Source organism: Haemaphysalis longicornis, unplaced genomic scaffold (assembly GCF_048455015.1).
Source record: "Haemaphysalis longicornis isolate Haplotype H1 unplaced genomic scaffold, Haemaphysalis longicornis Haplotype H1 scaffold_29, whole genome shotgun sequence".
Lineage (NCBI taxonomy): Eukaryota > Metazoa > Arthropoda > Arachnida > Ixodida > Ixodidae > Haemaphysalis > Haemaphysalis longicornis.
In genome coordinates this window covers 3683902-3706904 of record NW_027526331.1, presented here as the reverse complement: position 1 = coordinate 3706904, position 23003 = coordinate 3683902, and the positions used below count along the sequence as shown (strand labels likewise).

General features: G+C 48.2%; 1 protein-coding gene across 1 annotated transcript in view; it reads right to left on the bottom strand.

The window, feature by feature from the left end:
- The window catches only part of LOC144173139 (uncharacterized), a 36843-nt gene extending 23704 nt beyond the window's left edge, over positions 1–13139 (bottom strand). Inside the window, exon 1 of the mRNA XM_077701653.1 lies at positions 13037–13139. Within this exon, the coding sequence (XP_077557779.1) occupies positions 13037–13139 (103 nt within the window). The remainder of the gene's footprint in view (positions 1–13036) is intronic.
- Positions 13140–23003: the final 9864 nt, after the last annotated feature.

The window sequence follows — 23003 nt, the reverse complement described above, 5'->3', positions numbered from 1 at the left end:
CATTTTTCATGTGTAGAACGTTTAGGTTTAGCTCGGACAACATCGCCAGAGTCATTAAATAGTATCCTCTTTCTCTCTCCCAGTGTGAAGCCGACGGGCGTCCGTCCATTGGCTAGAACTAAAATGCCGATTTCAATGAAGCTATCTTAAATATGCCTTATCGAATACAGCGTTAGAATAAAACTAACTCAACAATTGATCTTATAAACATGCATTGTAACAGGATAATGGCCAACTTCGTGAGCCGTGTTAAATCCAGGGTTACTCGGAACAAGGACATGTGTCCTCAAATAATAACAAGAAAAACAAAACAAAGAAATGGAGTCAGCGGCGACTAGTCGTTCGCCCAAAAAGTGGGTGCACCTAAAAGTTTTGAACGCGAAAGACTGGGGACGGAATTTTGTGCCCGATGGAGGGATGATATGAGGGGAAAGGGATGAGGCGGCGGTGCTGTGATGGTGAGGCTGCTCAAGCTCAACAATGAAGATAGAAATATCTTTACATTCGGGATCACCGACCAGGCGGGAATGTTTTCCCTTCTTTAACAAGGCGCTACATTAAAATCAGTATCTTCTTAAGTTCATTTAAGCTTTCCAAAACGCTAAAATGGACGAGCTTCGCGCCTTCCTGTAGCAGCTCCGACAAGCTTCGCGAAGTGTAAAACATGCCCGCGATACTCGCCCACGCGAGCTCACTTCGGCGCGCGGAGGCTGCGAGCAGCCCAGACTTCTAGCTTCCAGTTCTATCTACCCAAGACGTACACATTGGCGGATCCAAAGAGGGGGGGGGGGGGGGGGTCCGGGTGTCCTGACTCCTCCCTTGATTTTTGAATTTATACCACCCAAGACGATGACCGCACAGGTCGTAGAAAAAGTTGAGTTGACGATTTTTTTCTATTTCTGAAGTTTTTGCTTTTCCGAAATATCGGTGAATAAAAAAAATCCCCCTCTTCCTCCTCCCCATAATCATCCTCATCATCATTATCATCACCTAAGGAAGCTGACCCACCCTCAGAAAAAACCTGGATCCGCCCCTGGACATACACGTTGTGGCAACGACTGGCTTAGGTTTGATGAATTGAGTTTTCGACGTCACGCCGTCTGGACGGCTGAACCCTAATTTTGCCAATTTCAGGGTACCAGGATACGTGCCAGCCGCAGAGGCGGGGGCGCATCCAGGCACTTTAGCCAATTTTACCTCTCAATAGCAGCTAGTAGCAAAAAAAAATGGCTCCAATCCACGCTGTGAAGGTGGCTGGAAAGCAAAGCTGTAAACGACACCCACAACAATTGCCATGCGACGTCCCTTGAATTCACACACGTTGCTCTACAAAGAGCGAAACCAGATATACTGCCAGCCGTTAACTAAGATTCGCGTGGGCGGAGTCCCGAACGCAGCAGCGTCGGCCACGGTTGGGCTAGAGCCGTGGACACCGCCGCTGTAGCCCGACCTTTCGTCGGCCGAAAGAAAGCGGAGAGGAAGCGTCTTTGGAAGGGTGAGACAGCGGAACCAAGCCATTTTGATGAGCTAGCTCGGGGCTACACCACCGTACGACAGAAGCGCAGACACCGAAACAATTACGCATGTGAGCTTAGAGATTCCCTTTTATACCGATTTAAACTGGTTAGTCTAGTAAGTTTGAAAATTGCAAGAAAAGGACACTTTTACACTCTTAATAAAAAATGTCGTAAAAAGTAGTAACGGCCGTATTTACTAACTCCTTACGAACCTTACTACCCCGCGGTATTGTACGTAGGCTCTGCCACTAACTGCATGGTTAGTGTTAGATGTGTAGAAGTACGGATGGCCGAGTGGTAGGAAGTGATTACGCGAACAGGAGTAGGCCATCAGGCCCGCGAAAGACATGAGAACATGCCGAGCCGTTTGCCCAGAACGAACTGTGTTTATTTTCACAAACCGGCCACTCGCCGCTGTGCCATGCATGCACGGCTGAACACAAAACTATCAGCGCCGCGTGGGTGCGTGAGGCATGAGGTATCAATGCAGGCGAGCGAGGAGGCAAGCGACGTCCCCCCGGTGACTGACTGTTATCCCAAACATCCGAAAGAATTAACAGAAAGAAAAAGCGTGGGGTGACTAAGATTACTTACATAAACATGCACGGTGGCAGATCACGTGAAAAAGGGTTAGAGGTTCGCGGTCAACTAGAAAAAGAAAAAAACTGAAGCATATTCCTTTACAGAAACTTTTCTTCGAGATTTAGAAGAGCCCCAGCAATGCATGAATATATATGCCAAGGCTGTAACAGAACCGTAGGTCCTAGAAAAGAGGGATGGGTTGGCATGCTTATTCAACAGGGAGCCAATTGGCACAGAGTAAACGAAAACTGCGAAGAACATATGTGGGTTAAGGGCACGATAGCAGGAAGAGAAACGCTGTTGGGAGTCGCCTATCTGTAGTCAGGGGATGACAGAGAGGTTAGAGAAAAGAATGAAAAACTGGTAGGATGCATTACGCGGGACCTCGATCAGTTAAGACAATCGGGAGAAGTGATTCTAGTGGGAGACATGAATGCCCACATTGAGGACCTGGACGGATACACAGACCGCAACGGCAAACTCGTACTAGATATGTGTGAAGAAAATAATCTAATTGTAGTAAACAGAAAGAATAAATGTGAGGGATACATTACTTGGGAACGAGGGGAAAAGCAGTCCAGTATAGACTACAGCCTCCTTTCAGAAGGAGTGTATGAAAGGTTGACTCTAATGGAAATAGATGAAATAGGTGCCCACAGTTTAGGAAGTGACCATAAACGGACAACTTTGACTTTTGGAAAAATGAAAGGTCACAACCTGAAAACGGTGGTACACGACTTGAAATTAAATGATCAGCAAATGGCTAATATTGCCAAAAGCCTGGAGACGGAAATCGAGAGACAACCTAGGAAAGATTGGGAATACAGAGAACTGATTGGTTTCATTCAAGGAAAGATGAGGAACGGGAACGCGAAAGAGCGCAACTACTGGAAAGGAAAAAGAAAACCAAGAAGCTGGCGGAACAAGGAAATCAAGGAAGCTATATCACGAAGGCAGCAAGCATCGAGAGAGCACAGGGAGGCCAAGCGAGTGGGAATGAAAACAGAGGAAATAACTTTGAAGTGGAATTGGTACCGCCTTAAAAAGCTGGAAGTACAAAAACTTGTACAGCAAAAACTTAAACGAGAAAGTGAGCGATGGGTCTCGAATATAGGGGAAAGGGATAAAGGCGCGCCGAGAAAGTTTTGGAATCATGTAAAGGAGCTAAGGAAAAAGACCAAAGAAGTACAACGTCATGTCACAAACGCTGAATGCCAGATACTAAAAGGGGAAGAAGTGGTATTTCACATACGCTCAATGATACAAGAGAAGTTCAGAAGAACGGAGAGAGGACTACAGCATTCAGAGAGTGGGGCAACTGAGGTGCGTACAGATAGAGATCTAAAGTTGGAGAATCTAAACTGGAAAAAAAAACCGAAGAAAATGTTCCAGCTAATACGGCAACAGGGACGGATGAAATTCCTATAGACGGTATTCATTCAAAAGTTTAGCGGGCGATTTTCTTCGCTTGGCCACACTGAAAGCCGCCATGTCTGTGGCCACTGTGCTAGCGCATGCGCTGTGCGCCCACATCTCGAGAAAAAAGAAACACCGGTGTCCCGTTTGTCGTCTGCCGCGTTTCAACCCAATTATCGGTAGTGGCGTCAAGAGATATATTATTAATCGCATTCACATTATGTGGTGGCGCTCTACCTGCCATCGATAACTTCGCATCACCGGAGGATGAAACCGCGGCAGCGAACGGCCAGAACGGCGCGCGAAAGTCCGACACTGCAGTTGGCTGCCGCCGTGGATGCCGACGCAAGTGCACCCGCACCATATCCACGACTTTGTCTGGTAAGTTCCCTCTAATACATGGTTGATTACAAAAACCGAATAATTTCTTTGGAGAGCTGTTTCACGCGTACGCCGATTTAGCGATGGTAGCGAATGCGAGGCCGCTTCCCGAGCCGTGCTGTAACCCGAGCGCTGACGGATCGCAAGCGCCCTTTGAACAAATCCCTCGAGTTTGGCTTCCGTACGGCAACATTTTCTGCATATGCCTTCGGGCGATCGCTTTTCCTCATTGTGTGGGAAATAGGTGGGTGAGGCACGCCGTAGTGGAAGGCTCCGGATTAATTTTGGCCACCTTGGGAATGGCCGCAGTGAAATGCCAATACTGGGCAACAGTGAAAAGAGCAGCAGGCATCCAATGCCACTGGTTAGAAGGCGAACATGACCATTAAGACAGCCAGGATGCAACGCATGGTTAGTGTGGTGTGTAACGGGTGTGCAAAAAATGTTGTGTGGTGGGCATCTAAAATCACCGCAAACCATGTGTATTTATTGGAAGTATGATTTAGGGACTACCCAGCGATGGGCATAACAACACAATGCACAGGCTACTGTACCAGGTAGTGCAATTCCTGATGATTGACTTATTGATGCAATTTTTTGTTTCGCTGTAGTATCTAAATGCACAGATGTTTTGGTTTTCATTGTGTGATTTGCAGTTATGTTCTGTCATGAAGATTTTAGCCCTGGTCATCTGTATGAATGCACTCTTCTGTTGAAACAGAACATTATGAGGATTGTGCTCCTGTAGACATGAAAAGCTGTTTCCTGGACTGTTGACCGACGATTTACCTAATTTCTTGGCGGTGAAAGTTTTGATGTGCCGTAATGTGTAAAATAAGCCCTCCGAATTTTCCATAATGTGAAATGCTATTCCACGCAGTGAATGGCAGCACCCATTGCGAGCCTAAAGCAATGGGAGTCTAGATGAAGACATCAAGCCCAATTTTGAACTGTTACGCTCGTGATTTTGATTCCAATGGTTTAGGTAGGTTATTTTTGTCAGTTATTACACCACTGTCCATTTTATGCTGCTGCTGCTGCTCTAGTAAACGTTCTTCAGCTTAGTTGTGTGTCTTCACAAAAAATACAGGGTGTTTGTAATGCTGCCCAATGTCAGTATTTCTTTCCCTTTTTTGTCCAAACTGACATTGATGATTGTCGTCGTAGTATGGAAGTTTTTAAGAATTGTTAATGTTTTGTTCAAAAAAAATTGTGCATCTTAGTTAGTGACATGAGGGGTCTCAACTCACATCAGTGAGCAAGCAAGCCACAGTCAAGAAGTTCAGTCCCACATGGGAAGGTTGCAATGCAAGAAAGGTAGGGGGGAGGGGGGTGTAACAAATTGTCACCTAATTCTGCCGTTCAAACGAAACAAGTCCTTTCCCACACATTGTAAATATGCTTGGTCATTTCTGTATGGAATTTGGTGTCACCATTCGAGAAACATATTAGTACTGATCTCCAGGATGACTAAAATCTAGGCACTGATATTTGTTTTACGGTGATCCTTTAATACATCAAAAGGTCAAAAAAAAATCAAAAGGTCTGCAGGCCACATGTGGCCCGGGTGTTTCTCACCCTTGCTTTAGATTAACTGTGCACAATAGGGCATGGCTATGTGTATCAATCGTAACACAAAGAATGGAAGGTTACAAGTGGAAGCACCCACACACAAAAACCGAATGGAATGGGAAAAAATGGTGTTTCCGTGTTCTAGATGCGGAGTGTCTTATGCTCGGGGGTATGTCACTTGTTGACCGGTGGCGACCGTCCGCACACCATCTGTGCATGCGCTCCTCTCCTCCTTTCCAAACAGCTGCGTACTCTCCTCTCCTCTGCTACCGTCTGCGCGCGCTCCTCCTCCGTTCGCTTCAGCTCTCTCGCGCGCATGCGCGGCTCTCTCTCTCGTAGTCTCCTCTCCTACAGCTGTGAATATAAAGGGGAACTAGCAGAGCGCCCGTTCAGTGCTGCGCTTGCTTCGCTTGACTCCGAGCTTCTTCAGATGAAGTTGGATGGAAGCAACAGTCCCGTCAGCGGGTGCGCTGACGCAATTAAACATAACGGAAACGCAAACGGAACCCCCATGACACTCCGCATCCTACTCATGGTTCCCTTCGGGGAGATGGGTGTAATTTTTTTTGTACCCCAGCAAGGCTCCTTGTCTCTGTTTAGCTCCAAGTAGTAGTGCAGAAGTGACAACAAAAGAGAATCGGCAGACTGCATCGGTGCTCCTGTGACCTACTGCAAACTATCACTAATATTTAACTGATGGGTAATTACATTGTGAACTGTTGGTTGGGTGGTGTTTTATTGATGTGTAATAAAATGTTTCTTGATAGACATGTTCTCATCATGCCATTTTTAATAGTGTCCCAAGCTGCTGTTAGCAGTTACCCTAGGTGTAAGTAAGACAAGTTAACTTAACAAGCCTTGCTGCTGATGCCTGGAAACACCAATGTTAAGCTTTGGTGGTGCACAAAGAACATGGGTTGGTAAGCTAGTTGGTATTGCATAATGAAAAGTGGGTCTTACAAAGCAATATGAACAAAGGCAGGACAAAGCACTGAACTGTGACTGATTGTTTATTCAAGGAATAAACATACCAATGCGATTACAACCAATGAAAAGGCTAAAAACACATCGAAACCAACACGTCATCTCGCCCCTTCCCTGCTACATAGCAAGGTTTTGATACACGATTTCTTTTTTTGGGAGTGCAACTGAAGGTTCTCTAATGCACACATTATTAAACATTCAATTTTAAGTACACCTATCAATTCATGTGTGAATTTTTCCTTTTCTAAGCAATGAACGCACTTCCCAAAAAGTGGAACACAAGCGTAACTTTTCGCAGTGTGACAAAATGTGGCCCGATAATTCAATGAAGTCCTTGTGCTCACTGTACAGATCACCATTTCATAACAGTTGAATTAGCCAAAATGAAGGCGATAGCCATGAGTTATCATTTCCTGGCCAGAAACCACGTCTTGCAAGAAATATTCTAGCACATGAAGAGTATGACTAAATTGTTTTTTTATATATTCTAGCACATGAAGAGCATGACCAAAATGTGTTTCTTTTTTTTTTTTTCCACAGTCATTGTAAATTGAAATAGCAGTAGCTGGAAAGGCACCTAAATGCACATAAAAGGGCACCAGTCGACCTCGCTATTTATTTCTGAATATTTCTGTAGATCAGTTTCGAAGTGTGCTAAACACCATCACTGTATTTAAACCTGCTGCTGCTCACGGATGCCGCAAAAAACGGCACTCTTGAGGCTTGCCCCGCAGGACGCACACCAGCTCTGTGAGGGCGCCGTATTTCTTTTCTAGCAGCTGCATACACCTGCAATGAAAGAGAAAGGAAAAAAACGGGCTAAAGAGCGGGGTGAAGCAGAAAGGCACAATTACTTCAATTACGTGCACAATTAGTTTTTCTAAACCAAGCAGGAGCTACAAGTTTTGTACGGAGACTGAAATGGCAGTTCTGCTGCCCCTAAAAACACATAATAGTAAGTTTCGCTAAGCGCTGCTGGCGCAAAACAACAGCTTGAGACGACGTCCGTTTCTGGACGGCGTGATCGAACAGCAATTTCTTTAAAAGATATATCGGCCTCAAAAGTGCGCAGGATAGAAGTACCCGAGGTTTTGACCTTTAACTGATGCTCGCCGTTTTCCTCACTCCACCCAAGGACAATCGAAACACAGGGCTTCATGCCCTGCGCTGAGATTGACAGAAGTAAATTGATCGCTGCATGCGATCCAATCACCGCACGAGAAAAAACAAGAAAACACGTTGCTGCTTATGTTCAAGTTATTATCAGAAAAGCAGCCCTAAAAACGGCTTCCCTCAAGATGTCACGGGCGACACATTGGCACTGGGTTTCTCGTGCGCTAAATGTTTCACACTCAGCAAAACAACTCACCTGTGACATTAGAGCACGGCGGCTGGCCATCAGCTGATCTGCGGCGGCGACTTGATACGCGTCTGGCGATAGGTAGATCGCACTGTACTCAACAGTACTTAGCGTCGAGTTATTACTTTGCGTTCAGTGGGCATCAGTTTGGAAATGATGCAGTTCATGCTGACCAACGACCAATGCGCTAACGATGCAACTTTTGCGCCCCGACCGACTCGCACTCGCTCGTAGGTGTGCGCAGAGGCTGGGGTTGAATTGCAGATAAGGTTGTCACACTCACGAGCGGAACCATGAATTTTCGCGTAACCAACGCTATCGCGGTGCAACAGACTATCAAGCCACTCGCACACGCCTTGCACGAAAACACAAGCTCATATCGCGGACCGCGACCTGCCTGGCCGCCATGAAGGCACGGAGGAGAAGAGGAGGGCATGATCTGCGGGCCGTGCGCACAACGTCGCCTAGCAACAGACGCTTGGCCACAGATATGGCGGCGCACGCATGGTTGTCTGTATGTATGTGAATACGCTCTATACGGCTGGTCAACCTACTGGGTCCAAAAAGCAAGGCACAACTGATTCGAGCAATGGAAAAAGTGATAAAAACTAAGCAAATACCGGACAATTGGCGTAAGAGCAGGATGAAGATGATATATAAAGGTGAAAAAGACAGGGCTGATGCCAATTCGTACAGGCCTATTACAGTTACCTCAGTGGCATACAAGCTGGCAATGCAAGCCATAAAAGCAGAACTACAGGCGTGGAAGAGGGGAACAGCATACTGGGAGAACTACAAAATGGTTTCAGACGAGACAGACGCTTAGAGGACAATTTATTTGTCCTAACCCAATGCATAGAGTTGTCAATGACTCCGGAGCGACCACTATGGATAGCATTTCTCGATTTAAAGGGAGCCTACGACAACGTAGATAGAGAACTTCTATGGAGCATACTTGAGCGGGAGGGATTAGGCCAGGACTTCATACAGCTGTTACAGGGAATTTACAATGAGAGCGAGGTGGAAATTACCTTGGTGGACCAAGAATGCACGGAACCGGTAGTCACAAATAGAGGTTTAAAGCAGGTTGCTGTTCATGCTGTTCATGCTGTTCATGCTGTTCATGCTGTTCATGCTGTACATGGCTAGACTAGAAAGAAAGCTTGAAGGCAGTAAAATAGGTTTCAATATATGTTATAGCCGCAAAGGACAGGAAGTGGAACAACATATCCCGGGACTGATATAGGCAGATGACATAGTACTACTAGCAAATAGCAAACAGTGTCTGCAACAGCTCACAGATATCTGCGGGGAAGAAGCCACTGAACTGGGGTTAGAGTTTAGCACAGCAAAGTCAGGAGTTCTAGCTTTTAATGACAACGCCCGTATAGAATCGGTATTCGTTCAAAAAGCAGCAATACCGTGGGTACCGGAATACAAATATCTGGGTTAAACGAAGGTCAGGCGTATATAAAAACTCATGAGGAGCATTTAAGAATGAAAGGTAGAAGAAACACCTCTATGATGAAGTGCAGATATAAAGATATATCTCACAGATATATATCATCGCACAGATATATAGCACAGATATATATCATGAAGGGGATATAACAGATGTAAAGGAGTGAGAGGAATCTGGAAGGGAGTAATGGTACCAGCACTCACCTTTTCAAACGCAGTAGTTTGCGTCAAATCAGAGATTCAATCAGGGCTAGAAGTAAATCAGAGGGCCGTAGGTCGATTGGCATTAGGAGCACACAGTAAAACAACAAATGAGTCAGTGCAGGGAGACATGGGATGGGCATCCTTCGAAGTGAGAGAAGCACAGAACAAAATATGTTTCGAAGAACGACTTAGAAATATATATGATCAGAGGTGAGCGGCCAAAGTGTTGCGGTATCTTTACTTGAACAGCGTGGACACACAGTGAAGGAAAAGAACCAGAAGACTCAGGACAAAGTATATGAAACCTGGAAGTGCAGGGGAAACGACCAAGGCAATAAAAAATGAAGTGAAAGAAACAGAGACAATTGCTTTTTGAAGCGCGGGCGGGTTGCTTGCGGACAAAAACGCTTATCCGTGAGCCGGTACAGGAAGAACTATGCGCAGGCTGCGGAAATGAGCCAGAAACCATGCGACATATTGTAACGGAGTGCAAAAGTATCCGTCCAGTCCTCAGTGATGGAGCCATCCAGCTTCCGAAAGCCCTTGGCTTTAAGGTTAGCGAAAAGTGAATCGGACAGCAGTAGAGGTTAGTAAAAGAAGGTTAGAATGTTGATTGGAAAAGAGCAGAGAACAATCTGGGAAGACATGTGAACAAAGAAGTCAGACTAGCACAAAAATTTCGTAAAAGTATTTTCTTTTTATTTTGATATTATTATTTTTTATTTATTTTGTTTGTAATTTTTGGCGAGTTGATTGTACAGCGGCGTTGCGACTAAGGCCGCTGTGCAATGCCACCCCGTTACAAAAGGGAAAACACTAAGCATCATCATCATCATTGTCATTGTAACACTCCTCCTTTCTTATGGGGAAGACTATGGGGAGTACCTATTCACTGGATTCCTAGTCCTCGTGCCACGTCGCAACTTCGGTGTGCTAAGCGTAGGCACGACAGAGTCACTTTCACGTGCACGCCACCGTTGAGCGCAGTTCCATCGCTGTCCATGTCACAGCTTCTCCCAGAGAAGCTATTTCCAGGTGGCTGTTCCTGATGAGGCACTTCCGCAACAGCTGGTGCATGGAGAGGCGGCGGCTCCAGTTGTGGTGGAGCTTCAGCGATAGCAGTTTCAGGAGAGGTCAGAAGTGTTTCTGTCTGCAGAAGGCGTAAGTGGTCGCTGTGTCGATTTCCCAAGGTCCAATCTCCAAAACGGACATGGGCTCATAACGGAGTGACGTCCACAACACTGGCAGGCACCCAAAGTGTACCCCTACAGAAGTTTCGCGCATACACGTCATCACCTGGCTGCAGTGATGGAGCCTGCCAGGACCCTCTGTCGGCATACAACTTCCGCTTGAGTTGTTTGAGAAGTACAGATGCCTGCAGGCTTGGCCTCAGGACATCCAACGGAGTCTTGAACATTCTTCCCGTCAAGATCTCACACGGTGGCCGACCTGTAACTTCATGTGGTGTGATTCTGTAGTGGAATATGAACCGGGAGATCTGCGTTTGGAAGTTCCCAGAACCGGACTTCTTGAATATTCTTCCCGTCAAGATCTCACACGGTGGCCGACCTGTAACTTCATGTGGTGTGGTTCTGTAGTGGAATATGAACCGGGAGATCTGCGTTTGGACGTTCCCAGAACCGGACTTCTTGAGTTTGTTCTTTACAGTTTGTACAACTCGTTCAGCTGCATCGTTTGAGGCAGGGTGATACGGTGGTACGAGCATGCGGCGTATTCCGTTTCGAGTTAAGAACTCAAGGTACTAGGCATTGGTGAAGGCAGGACTATTGTCGGAAACTATGAAGTCAGGCAGGCCATGCTTAGCGAATGTGATTCTCGAGGCAGAAATGGTAGCTTCTGCAGATGTGGAAGACACAAGAAAGACTTCTTTTGAAGTCTTTGAAGGCAGGACTATTGTCGGAAACTATGACGTCAGGCAGGCCATGCTGAGCGAATGTGATTCTCGAGGCAGAAATGGTAGCTTCTGCAGATGTGGAAGACACAAGAAAGACTTCTTTTTACTTTTACATTGCATCAACAATAACCAAGAACGTGTGACCTAGGAATGGTCCCCCAAAGTCAATGTGAAGCCTCGACCACGGTCGCTGTGAAAAAGGCCATGGCGTCTGCTGAACCGGCCGTGCAGCTCGATGTTGAGTCTGGCACGTAGCTCAGCTCTTCACACTGTTGGCAATGTCATTGTCAATGCCTGGCCACCAAGCATGGCTCCTGGCAATCATCTTGCTTGCTCTTCTCGATATCCGGGTGGCTGGCATGAAGAACGCCAAGAACTTGGGCCTGCAATGATTTTGGCATCATTGCAGGCCCAACCCTCATAGAGACTGAGTCATGAGCTTGTGGTATTGAAGGGGTTCCACTCTGGTCCCACTGGGAGGCTTTCTGCTTTCAGAACAGAAAGAACAATATGTCCCAGAACTAGATCATTCCTTGTGGCTCGGACCACAACACCAGGTGAAAGGAGCCGCGGATATGCCTCCTCCAGCAGGAAGATTTCAGCAGGTCATGGTAATGCAGTGGTGTCAGTTGGCAGAGGCAGTCTACTAAGAATATCGGCGTGGCCGAGCTCTTTTCATGGCTTGTATACAAGTTCGTACTTGCACGCAGAAAGCTTCAGAGCCCACCTTACCACTCGAGGCGAAGCTTGCACGGGAACGAGCTTGTTGGCGCCCAGCAGCCCAAGAAGTGGCTTGTGGTCAGTGTATGCTTCGGATGAGATGCCCCATGAGTACTGGTGGAACCGATCCACGCCAAACACTAAAGCCAATGCCTCGTTGTCGAGTTGACTGTAGTGTTGCTCTGCTTTTGACAAGCTCCTCGAGGCAAAAGTAATGGGATGTTCCCGGCCATCACCATCTTTGTGTGCCAAGACTGCACCTATACCATAAGGCGATGCGTCGCAGCTGAGGCAAACAGGCCTGGCAGGGTTGAAATGCACAAGAACTGGAGCTGATGTCACCAAGTGCTTGCAGCCAGTGACTGCATCCTGTTGCTCTTGTCCCCACTCCCACTTCATTCCTTCACAAAGAAGCAAGTGCAACGGACGAAGGAGTGAAGAAAGATGGGTAAGAAGCGCCTGTAGAAGTTGACAAGTCCCAAGAAACTCTGAAGTTCCTTGACATCTTGAGGCACAGGAGCATGCAGAATGATTGCTACCTTGTCAACATTTGGGGAAAGGCCTTCCTTTCCGATGATGTGCCCCAGATACTCAACTTGCGGCACGAAGTGGCATTTTTGAAGTTTCAGCTTGAGGCCAGATTCCTGAAGTTTGCTAAGCACAGAACGGAGGTTGCGAAGGTGCTCAGCATCGTTTGCGCCAGTTACAAAATGTCGTCGAACTATACTGCTACATGTGGCAGTCCACTGCGCAAGTTCTCCATCTCACGGTGAAATATGGCAGGAGCAGATGAGTCGCCAAAAGGCAACCGGGTGTACTAAAAGAACCCCATATGCGTCAAAATGGTGACGTACTCTCTAGAGTCCTCGTAAGGGACAACTTGCTGGTACGCATCTCGCAAATCCAATTTTGTGAATTTCTCACCTCCAGCAAGCACAGTCCACGGGTCCTCGATCCTTGAAATGGGGTACTGCTCCACTGTTGCCACTGGGTTTATGGTGACACCAAAGTATCCACAGATTCTCATGCGTCCATCCCTTTTGGTCACAAGAACGATAGGTGCAGCCTATTTTGCTGTCTTGACTGGAACAAGAATGAAATCTCTTCTTAATCTTTGGATTTCTGTAGTGACTCCATCTGTCAACGCATGCGGCAGTGGGCGTGGCTTGAAGAACCGAAGCGAATCATCTGAAGGAACATGTAGAGAAGCTTTAGCACCCTTGAACGTACCCAGGCCTTCTTCAAACACTTCGCTGTAGTCTTGGACTAGGTGTCTGACGTCGTAAAGTGCTTGGATGTTCACTTGAACGTCGGAGACGCCGATGCCAAGCTCACGCATCCAGGTGCGTCCAAGAAGAGTGGGCGATTCGTCCCCGGTCAGAAAAATAGGTACGTCGGCCTCCTTGCCAGGACACTTCACACTGACGTCAGCTTTGCCGTGAACCCTTTTAAGTTCCCCGGAATAGCTACGCAGAAGCACCTGTGACGGCTGCAAAGGAACCGAAGTCAAAAGCTGAAAAAGACGCGACTTGGCCTGGTTGGCCATGACGCAGACACTTGCCCCATGCCCACTTCCATGCGGAGTGACGGTGAAAGTCGGTGGCGGCGTGGCGTAGTCAATTTGCCACATGTCGAAAACTTCGTAAGATGAAGTTGTAGCGGTGTCCTCATCGAGGACAGTATTCACACAATGATGGTTGCTCGACGACGGTGAACTTCGTGCCAAGAACGAACGTGCCTTAGGAGGGCTGTTGCTTCGGGCTTGGCTGTCCTTTTGTCTCGTATTGCACACCTTTGCCAAATGACTTCGTTTGTGACAGTAATTCCAGATTGCCTTCACATACTTGCATTTTGATGCAAGGTGTCCATCTCCGCAGCGGTAGCAGGTGACGCCCCCCGGGCCTGACGGGACGCGGTGAGTCGGGAAAGGGCTGCTCGTGTTAGCTTGGGCTATCTCGCCTGCGTCCCCTTTTTCCTTCTTCCATTGCCAGGGCGGTCTTCACGGCGTTGTCGGAGGTGACGTCCGGTTTTTCCAGCAGTTTTGTTTGGACGTCCGCGTTGTTTGTGCACACACGATGCGGTCGCGGAGCATGTTTTCGAGTTCAGCACCAAAGTTGCAGTGTTCGGAAAGGCTTTTTAGTGCTGCGATGAAATTGCTGACGGATTCCCCTTCCGCGCGAACGCGCGAGTTGAAAGGAAAACGCTGCACAACGGCAGATGGCTTCGGACAGTAGTGGCTCTCAAGAATTAAAAGAATCTCGTCCAGCGTCTTGTCACTGGGCTTGGCGGGATTGACCAAATTTCGGAGCAAAGCATACGCTTTCTGCCCGCAGCAGCCGAAGAATACGGAAATACGCTTGTTTGGGGCGACATCATTAGCCAAGAAAAATGCCTCGAGCCGATCCACGTAACAGGGCCAGCCGTCTCTTCCCCCCTCGAACGAATCGAGATTGCCGAAATTTGGCATTGTGACCGCATGGCAGAGCGGTGCGGGAACGAAGACTCACGTGAAACTTTCATTCATCCTCGTCGCCAGTTGTAAGATGTGTAGAAGTACGGATGGCCGAGCGGTAGGAAGTGACTACCGCGAACAGGAGTAGGCCATCAGGCCGCGAAAGACATAAGAACATGCGGAGCCGTTTGCCCAGAACGAGCAGTGCTTTTTTTCACAAACCCGCCACTCGCCCATAGAGCTAATACTACTGACTTCACTCGCCGGTGTGCCAGGCATGCACGGCTGAACACAAAACTGTCAGCGCGCGTGGGGGCGCTGCACATGAACTAAAATTGTAACAGTTAAGAAATTAACTGAGTGTAGGACGTAGTATGCACTACAAGAAGGTCGTGCTTGTGACTAGGTTATGCATGGTCAGTTAGTAAACGCATGTAGCTCAGAGGAGTGTTATCGCTAGGACTTTACTAGAGGATGTAGTAGTAGTAACTGCCTGCTTCAGTTAGTAACCCTGATTAGTACTAAATTTACTACCTCCTGTTACTAAGTACCTAGTGTATACTGGAACATGTAACTTGTTAGTGTTCCGTTAGTGAATTTACCGACCTTTTTTAAGAGTGTATAATCGCTGTTTATCAGAACAAGTTGCTCCTTTCGCCTCTTGTAACACCTGTTAAAACACAACCGAGTTGGTATTCACCAATCTAGAAAGCGGAGTCCCATTCGGGGCAAGCAGTGCGCGAAAGGGAGCGTTTCTCTAGCGGCCAGATATCTATACGTGGTCCCTACATTTTGTTTTGCCGCCCTGCAAACCAATCCGTAACGTATCTTTGCCGTACGACCACTTAATTCTGTCGGGTCCGGGTTACCCAGGAGGTGCTGTCGAACAAGTTAATCAAGCCATGCGAAGGAAGCGCGCAATGGATGCGAAGCTGTGCCAAACCAGACCCAAAATAACCGTCGCTAAAGCAGGCGACAAAGCCGACGGAATGGGTCCCGCCGACGCGCCCGCTGGGGTGAGAAAGCTCCGGCGCGCGGGAAACGCTGGGTAATAGCGCCCATTCGCCACGTCATCCACACCGTGCTCTGCGAGTGAGGGACATTGCCCGTCGGAGAGCGCAAAGTCGGCGCTCGTCTTATCTAATTCCGTGGTCGCCTCCAAAAAGCGCTCTCCCCTCCCCAGCCACTGAATCAATATTAGCGCACCTCTCCCGTCTCCACGTGTGGATGCAAGTGAGTTCGTGGCTTCTTCAGGGGAAGCTGTTCCAGAGCAGCTGCGAGAAGATAGGGCTCCTGCGGGGTCCGCGGAGGATGCCTCACGTTTTTGCACCGCCTGTGCATCAAGGAGGGCGCGCTAACGTTGCGGTCTTGTCTGCGACATGGGCCGAGTCACCACTTTAGCGGGATCGACCACCGTTGACGGAGAATGATGAAATAGAAGTTGACACAGGTACCAAGAAGCGACCTGCGCCCTATGACGAAGTGGAGGCTTCGGGTGACAAACCAGCGGTCGTGGAGATAAAGCAGGTGAAGAAGTTTTTTGTCAGGGATGCTTCAGATCGTGTTCCTGCTGCTTCGGCGGTGCAATGGATTTGACACCGGGTGTCACGTCCGCCTCTGGTACTGGCTTGATGAGCGCAAAGGCTGCTCTAGTTGCCGACACTGCATTATCATCAGGGGCAGCTTTGGCTGCCTCTCCGGCTGCGGAAAGTGAAACTACTGGTCGCCGTCCTGTTACCCGGCCTCCAGATCCTGATGTAACTGTGGGTAGGCGAAATAGAGACACTACACTGCTGTAGGATTTCATGGTTGGCGCTCTTTCCTTTCAGTTTGGAGCGTTAAATGTTCGTGGCTTACGTACCAAGAGGCGTCAAGGCCAGCTTCTTCACTTAATGCGGGGTTGGAAGCTTGATGTATTGACCATTCAAGAAACCCCAAAACTGAGTCGGATGAAGGGGCTGCGGAAGCTCTAGCTCCTTTTCAATTAGAGTACGAAGTGTTCGTTAGCCACGCGAAAGGGTTATCTTCTGGATGCATGCTCGTTGTGAACAAGCGCCTCCAATGCGGTGTACAATTTGTATCCACTGATCGGGAGGGACGCCTAATCGTATGTAAACTAATGATCGCGGGCCATTCATGGAGGTTTCTTGTCGTTTATGCACCATATCAACCTAGTGAAGGGGAGGAATATTTCATATCATTACAGACTCACCTGGGCACAGAGAACCACTTTACCAGAGAACCACTCTAGGGGACTTTACCTGTGTGACAGGTCATTTGAGCACCAACGATCGGACTCTAGTGCAATAACATTGGAAAGCATTGCTCGTGACTTTCACCTTTTTGACACTGGAGAAAATATCTGACTGCTAAATAGTTTTACAATAAATCAGGGAGCCTCTCACGCTAGGCTAGATCGTATTCATGTTTCTTTAGATACCCTACCAAGCGCCCATAGCTACTCTGTGCATCCGGTATTTTTTAGATGCGACGCATCTCTTTCACCTGCCTTGTCCCTCCGGCGTAGTCCGGCGGCGTCCGCATCCCTCCCCTATTCTCCTCGCCAGCTGCGCGCTAGCGCCGCTCATCTGCGTGTTCTGCGTGTTAGCGCCATCTGCGTGTTAGCGCTCGGCGCTCGCTCCGTCGCCGTGCTAGCTGTGCGTGGGTGCGGGTTAACACATGCGCATACGCTGCTCTGCGCTGCTCTCTCTCATCCCCCTCACCGTACATATAAACGCGGTAACTGCGCCGCTGCGCTCAGTCGTTCCGCCAGTGCTCCTCCGATGACATCCTCCGGTGACCGCCGATGATTTGAAATGGAGACTAACAGGCCTGATATCGCGATGGTCGGCACAACCGTAACAAGCACCGGCCACCCCGATAAATATGGACACACAACAACAATGGACACGCTAACATAACGGAAACGCAACGGAAACCCCCGATGCGTCGCATCTACCCCATGGTTCCCCTCGCGGGAAGATGGTGTAAATTTTAACGACCGTTGCCTTGTGTCTGCTACGCATGGTAGCCAACAGTGTCGGAGTCGTCGCCTGCGCTGGGAATTGTGGAAATGTAAAAATTCTTCACTATCCCATCTGCCTTTTTTAAATAGTGAGCCAGAAATTATGCAAAATGCAAGAAACCGCTATTTTCTGCCTATGCTGGCACGGTGGGAATTATTTAGGCAAGAAGTGAAAGTCACTGCTATAGAAGATGCTACAATGGTGTTTGAAAAGACAAACAACATAAATCGCTTAAATAAATTGTTGAGAGTACTTTATTAACTTGCAAACCGATTTCTTGGTTTCCTGGTTCCGCCAAATGGATGACATTTAGAATGTGAAGGCGCAGCTGAAGCGTTTGATGTTGAGAAATACCGGGAGCACTAGTGCGGGCGAGATCACAGCGCTTTGCTGAAGTGCAACCGTGTCGCCGGTCTCTAGGTGATGAGCGCCGTCATGCGCAGTCTAAAAGTACTTGAAATTGAGTATAAAGGGAAAATTACTAATGACACTGATGTGGTAATGATGGCCTTCGCCGATTATTATAGAACCCTACTCCAAGCTCCCAAAAGAGCGGCCAGCGAGAAGTGTATTGACAAATTCATTAGTTTGCTGCCCAAATCAAACCAGGTTGAATGTGAATCTATTGACCCGGAGATTGACATTAAAGAACTGGTGTCTAGCATTGAATCATTGGCGAAAGCCAAGACCTGAAGGTCTCACAGCAAAATTTTACCAGACATGTTCTTTGCTGGCTCCATTTTTACTTGAGGTTTACCGCGAGGCTTACAAGACTGGATATCTTGTACCTATGTGTACGAAACCACACTGTTCTAATCCCGAAAAGTAATGAGCCTAACAAACTGCGCAAAGTAGAAGGATATCGTTCGGTTTCCTTATGTAATGTAGATTTTAAAGTATTCGCTAAGATTTTCGCCAACCGTATTCAAAATGTAATTGAGCTCCTAGTTAGTGACCATCAGACATGTGGCATCCGTGGGCGAGCTATTCAAACTAACATTCACATAGCGAGGTCTATAGTTGGGTGGGTTTAAAGAGGCACTGACACAAAATTTTGAAGGCGAGATAACTTCGGAGATAGATTGGTGGGAACACATATACATCATCTGCAAAATATCAGCGGCGAAAGCAGTCTAGAACATATTTAAAATCAATTTTAAAGCGTGCGAAACGCAACCGAGCAGCCAGCAGAGGACCACGCGCAATCGACATCCCGAGGATGTTGTGTAAATAAACAACATCCAAACACGTCACGAGTTTGTGTTTGCCGCTTCCGCACTGCCGGCGTTTTTCGCTGGCTCGCCCGGCTCGCCGCTCCAATCGGAGGGCCGGAGGGCGGAGCTTCTGCTCTCGAGAACGAACGACCCGATCGTTGGCGGCGGAGGCGCCGTGATTTCGTCAGCTAATCGGCAGCTGGCCGCGACCAAAGTTCTACAGCGATTCCAGGCACTCTGTTTCTATTACTGCTTATTACCATTGGTTGCGAAAACGCGCCGGAGGCACGAAGAGCCAACTGAGATAGCCGCACGGTCGCTGTGCAGGCGGCGGCCACAGCCGCGAAGTGGCCCAGGCCGGCGCAGGTAGCTCGAGTGATAGCTTGTTACCGCTGCATGAAATTGTCCCCAAGTCCCGACCATGGTGGCTTACACGAGAAAGGAGTTAATGATGCGATGTCGGGTTGCATTAAAAATTGTCATCTGCACCGCTTACGAGAGCGGCACTCGAATATCCGCCGCAGTGCTAAGCCGAACACATCTGTAGGCGGACCTGTAGGCAGACCGGCCGGCTGCTCCCAGCGCGCGTCTTGCCACCCACCGTCTGGAGCGTCGCGCGTTGTTCTTTAGCCGCGGTAGCATTTGCACTCGCAGCGCCTGCGTCACATCCACGGCCGCTTTTTAATTAAGTGCCTCACGAGATCAGTACGTGGGGGCATTCGCAGAAACTGCCGTCGATGCGGATTCGACAGTGCTACGGCGGCTGTGCTCTGTGATATCCCTCCGACGGTCACGTGGTCAGCTTTGTTCACACAAAATCCACAAAATCCATCGCTTCGCGGCACTCGCTGAAACCGAAACTGCGACTGGCCGCATTGAAAATGCCTCTAATTAAACAACCGTCGCACGCTGAAGCAAATGAGGTTTCTACAGGTTATAAGTAAGTCACTAGCTACTTATCGCAACAAAAAAAACAAGATGCAAAACTTTTGTGTCAGTGTCCCTTTAAGAAAAAGGGCGTAAAGAAAAAGGGTGTAAGATAAAGAGTGTAAGAAAAGACCGCCAACTGACATAAAAGGTGAAGTATCCTCCAGCTTTGGAGGAATTTCGTACCTGTTTACACGGGTGGACTGAACATTTTCTACAAGCGGTGGGTTTTTTGTACCTCACGATGTTTAAGGCAATATGAATTGGCACAATTGATTACCAGTGAAGCTCTTTAAGCTTGAGCTAGTTTCCGTGGCGTTAACAAAAATATACAAAGAAAAAGAACTGTAGTTCTTGTAAAGGGCGCACCACCGCAGATAGGGTATTATAACAGTGAAGTCGGCTTTCGAGCTTGTGAGCACAAGGGGTGTATGCGTATGCGCACCTCCTACTATACCATTTCAAAGGTACTAGTCTTTTTTGGATTCTCAAATACAACAAAAATTGTCGCAGCTTGCAATAGTGGTGCAAGGCTGGAGAAACAGCATAGCTGGGGGCCGACCTAGCTTGCTTCCCCCTTGGATCCCCTGGAAAAGGGGGGGGGCGAGGGGGGGGCACACTGGAACAGCCTTGTAAAATCCGGTTAAGCTTGGCCTCACCCCTCAGCGGTCATCCTACCTTAGCAAGAACATTGCAAAGCTTAGCAAACATAACAAATAACAAAACTTAGCAGCACCGGAAGAAGCTAGGTCGACCCCCCGCTCCGCTGTTCTTTTTTTGCAACTGAACACCTATTTCACACCGTTTCAACAACCTATACAGAAAGCCAAGCGTGTTGCAGTCACCCTTTTCGCCACACGACTATAGTCTCTTTTTTTTAATTTTGAAGGTTCAAGTTTGTGTTTCACGTGCCAAAGCTAAACTTGGGGCATGAGGTGCACCGCATATGGAAACTACTGATCATTGCATACGAGCAATTATTATTTTCTTGAGTATGAAAATTTCTTGCGAGTACAGGAGTTTATAAGGGGATGTCTTCTTCTTTTTACAGTGCTATTTGCATCCGAGCACGGCCTTATTCATCGCCTCCTGTATTTTTACAATGCCAAACGCATCACCCGCTTCTCAATGGGAGAGCCGGGTCACGGCCGGGCTGGAGGAGCGGCGGGCGCGCACTTTCATACGGCCTGCGCACCCAACAAGGAAACGATACGGCAGATTCTTGACAGAGTGAGGGCGCTTCGAACCAACCCTCTATAGAGTTCCTGTCTCCCGTAGGGAGCATATACAGGAACTCTAACCCTCTACCCTCCCAACCCTCTCTTTTCTTAGTCGACGCATCGCCTCTGGCGGAGCGAGCGACAACGCTTGCCGCACGTGTTTTGGATCTGCCGCGGAATATCACCGGCACCAATGAATGCCTTCGCTGCTATATCTCAACAAAAAGAAGACTCGTTGTGCACTTCAGTTGCATGATTAAGAGTTTTAGCTGTACGTTTTTGACAGTGCGCTCGCTGCCAGCGGTCCGCTCAGCCCGACCGGAGCGTGAGCAGCAGAAACACGTTTAGCTAAGCGATAATCGTATCTCCCTCGGCGGGAAATCATTCCCGTCACTGGTCGTGCCCTGTGCGTGTGCAAAATTAACCAAGGCATCCTCCGAAAGGAAAAATAAGAACTGATATTTCACTCACAGAAAATGCCGCGTTTATTGCCCGCCTCACCATTTTCATATAATACAGTCGCTGATAAGAAATGAAGGCCTCGCATATTTTTCTTCATGTGCCCCGAGTCAAAATGTTTCTTTGAATTTTTTGATTAGGCGCTTACGAGTGATAATGTTAGGCTGTTTGACCCTATTAGACCGAAAATTCAGAAGGGGGAGGGGGAGGAGTCGCCTATTTTAATGACGAACATGTAAATTTACACGGGCAGGTATCACGTGTAGCCACGGCAGGGCTAGGGCAGTGGCAAATGCGCGCGCCCCGCCGCTCTACCCCGCCCGTGCTGTAGGTCAACCGGCGAGGGTAGCGAGGGTTAGGGTGCCTCGATGCGCGCCCGCTCCGCGGAGGGTGGCGCCACTCTTTGAAGGGGTCGCCGCCGCCAAGACCGGTTCTCGGGAGGCGCCGCCGCCATTTTCTTGCATCCCGCCCCCGCCGACTGCCGCGCTAGGCGCCCGAAAAGCGGCGCTCTTCACAAAATCTCTTTGCAGAATGCCTGGGTGCTGCGTTCCCTTGTGTTCTAGCAGCGCTAAAAATCTCTGGAGCATGTTTCGTTTCCTAGAGACCCAAAAAGGCGGCTTCTGTTGGCGGTGAAGATCAAGCGGGACAAGTGCCAGCCGACGAAGCACTCCTGCATATGCAGTGCAAGTACCCGGCTTCTCAGCAGCGCCAAATCCATTTGGGGCTATTGTAAGCTTGTCTGTGTGGCTGCTTCTTGATACCAGACGCAAGGTTTTACGTGTTTATGTTGGAGGTTTCATCATGTTTTTGCGGCCTTTTTATATTTTGATTGATGCAAACGGACGTGGCCTCTCAAAGCGGGGGGGGGGGGGGGGGGGCGATATAAAACGTGTGGCGCTTTGCATCTTCAGTCATATTTCACTTTGTATCACGAAATAAGGCGCTCGTTGTAAAAAGGTGTGCGACCTTTCTCAGTCCCGAAGCGTCACCCCGGCGCATCACGCTTACTTCACCAAAAGCCCATTTTTTGGCAGTGTGAATGATATATCCCAAAGCGTAAAACTGCATGCGACGCGTTATGCTCGTGTTTCTCCGTGTTGTCTCAACTTAAGGTATGTTATAAATCTTGTTGTGCGCAAAAATTATAATATTTAAGACATTTATTTCGTTTATCATGTCATAAAAGTAGCGCATGGAGGTGAAAAGAAATGTGTCAATTACACCTCTATTTTGTGAATCATGTGCGGATGTGAGCCGATACGCGTGGATGCCGGTTTCTTCAATTTGCTTGATTTCACGCCATTTATTCTTATTTCTCTGGAGAAAAATGCACCTATATTGACAATTTATCGTGCAGGCTCACTTTGAAGGATCCTGTTTTGAACAAAACCGTGCAGATGGATGGAAGGAGCTGAAGCCAAATGCTTTGCCAACGCCTTTCCCAATCAGAGGTCGGCATTTACCATTTTATTCACTGCGTGTTTTCGTATAAGTGCGTACATTACTTAAGAAATCGGTCCAAAGCAGCGAAAGCCATCCGGAGACAGAACGCAGCCTGAGCCCACATCCAACAATGACGAGGTGGACAACCCC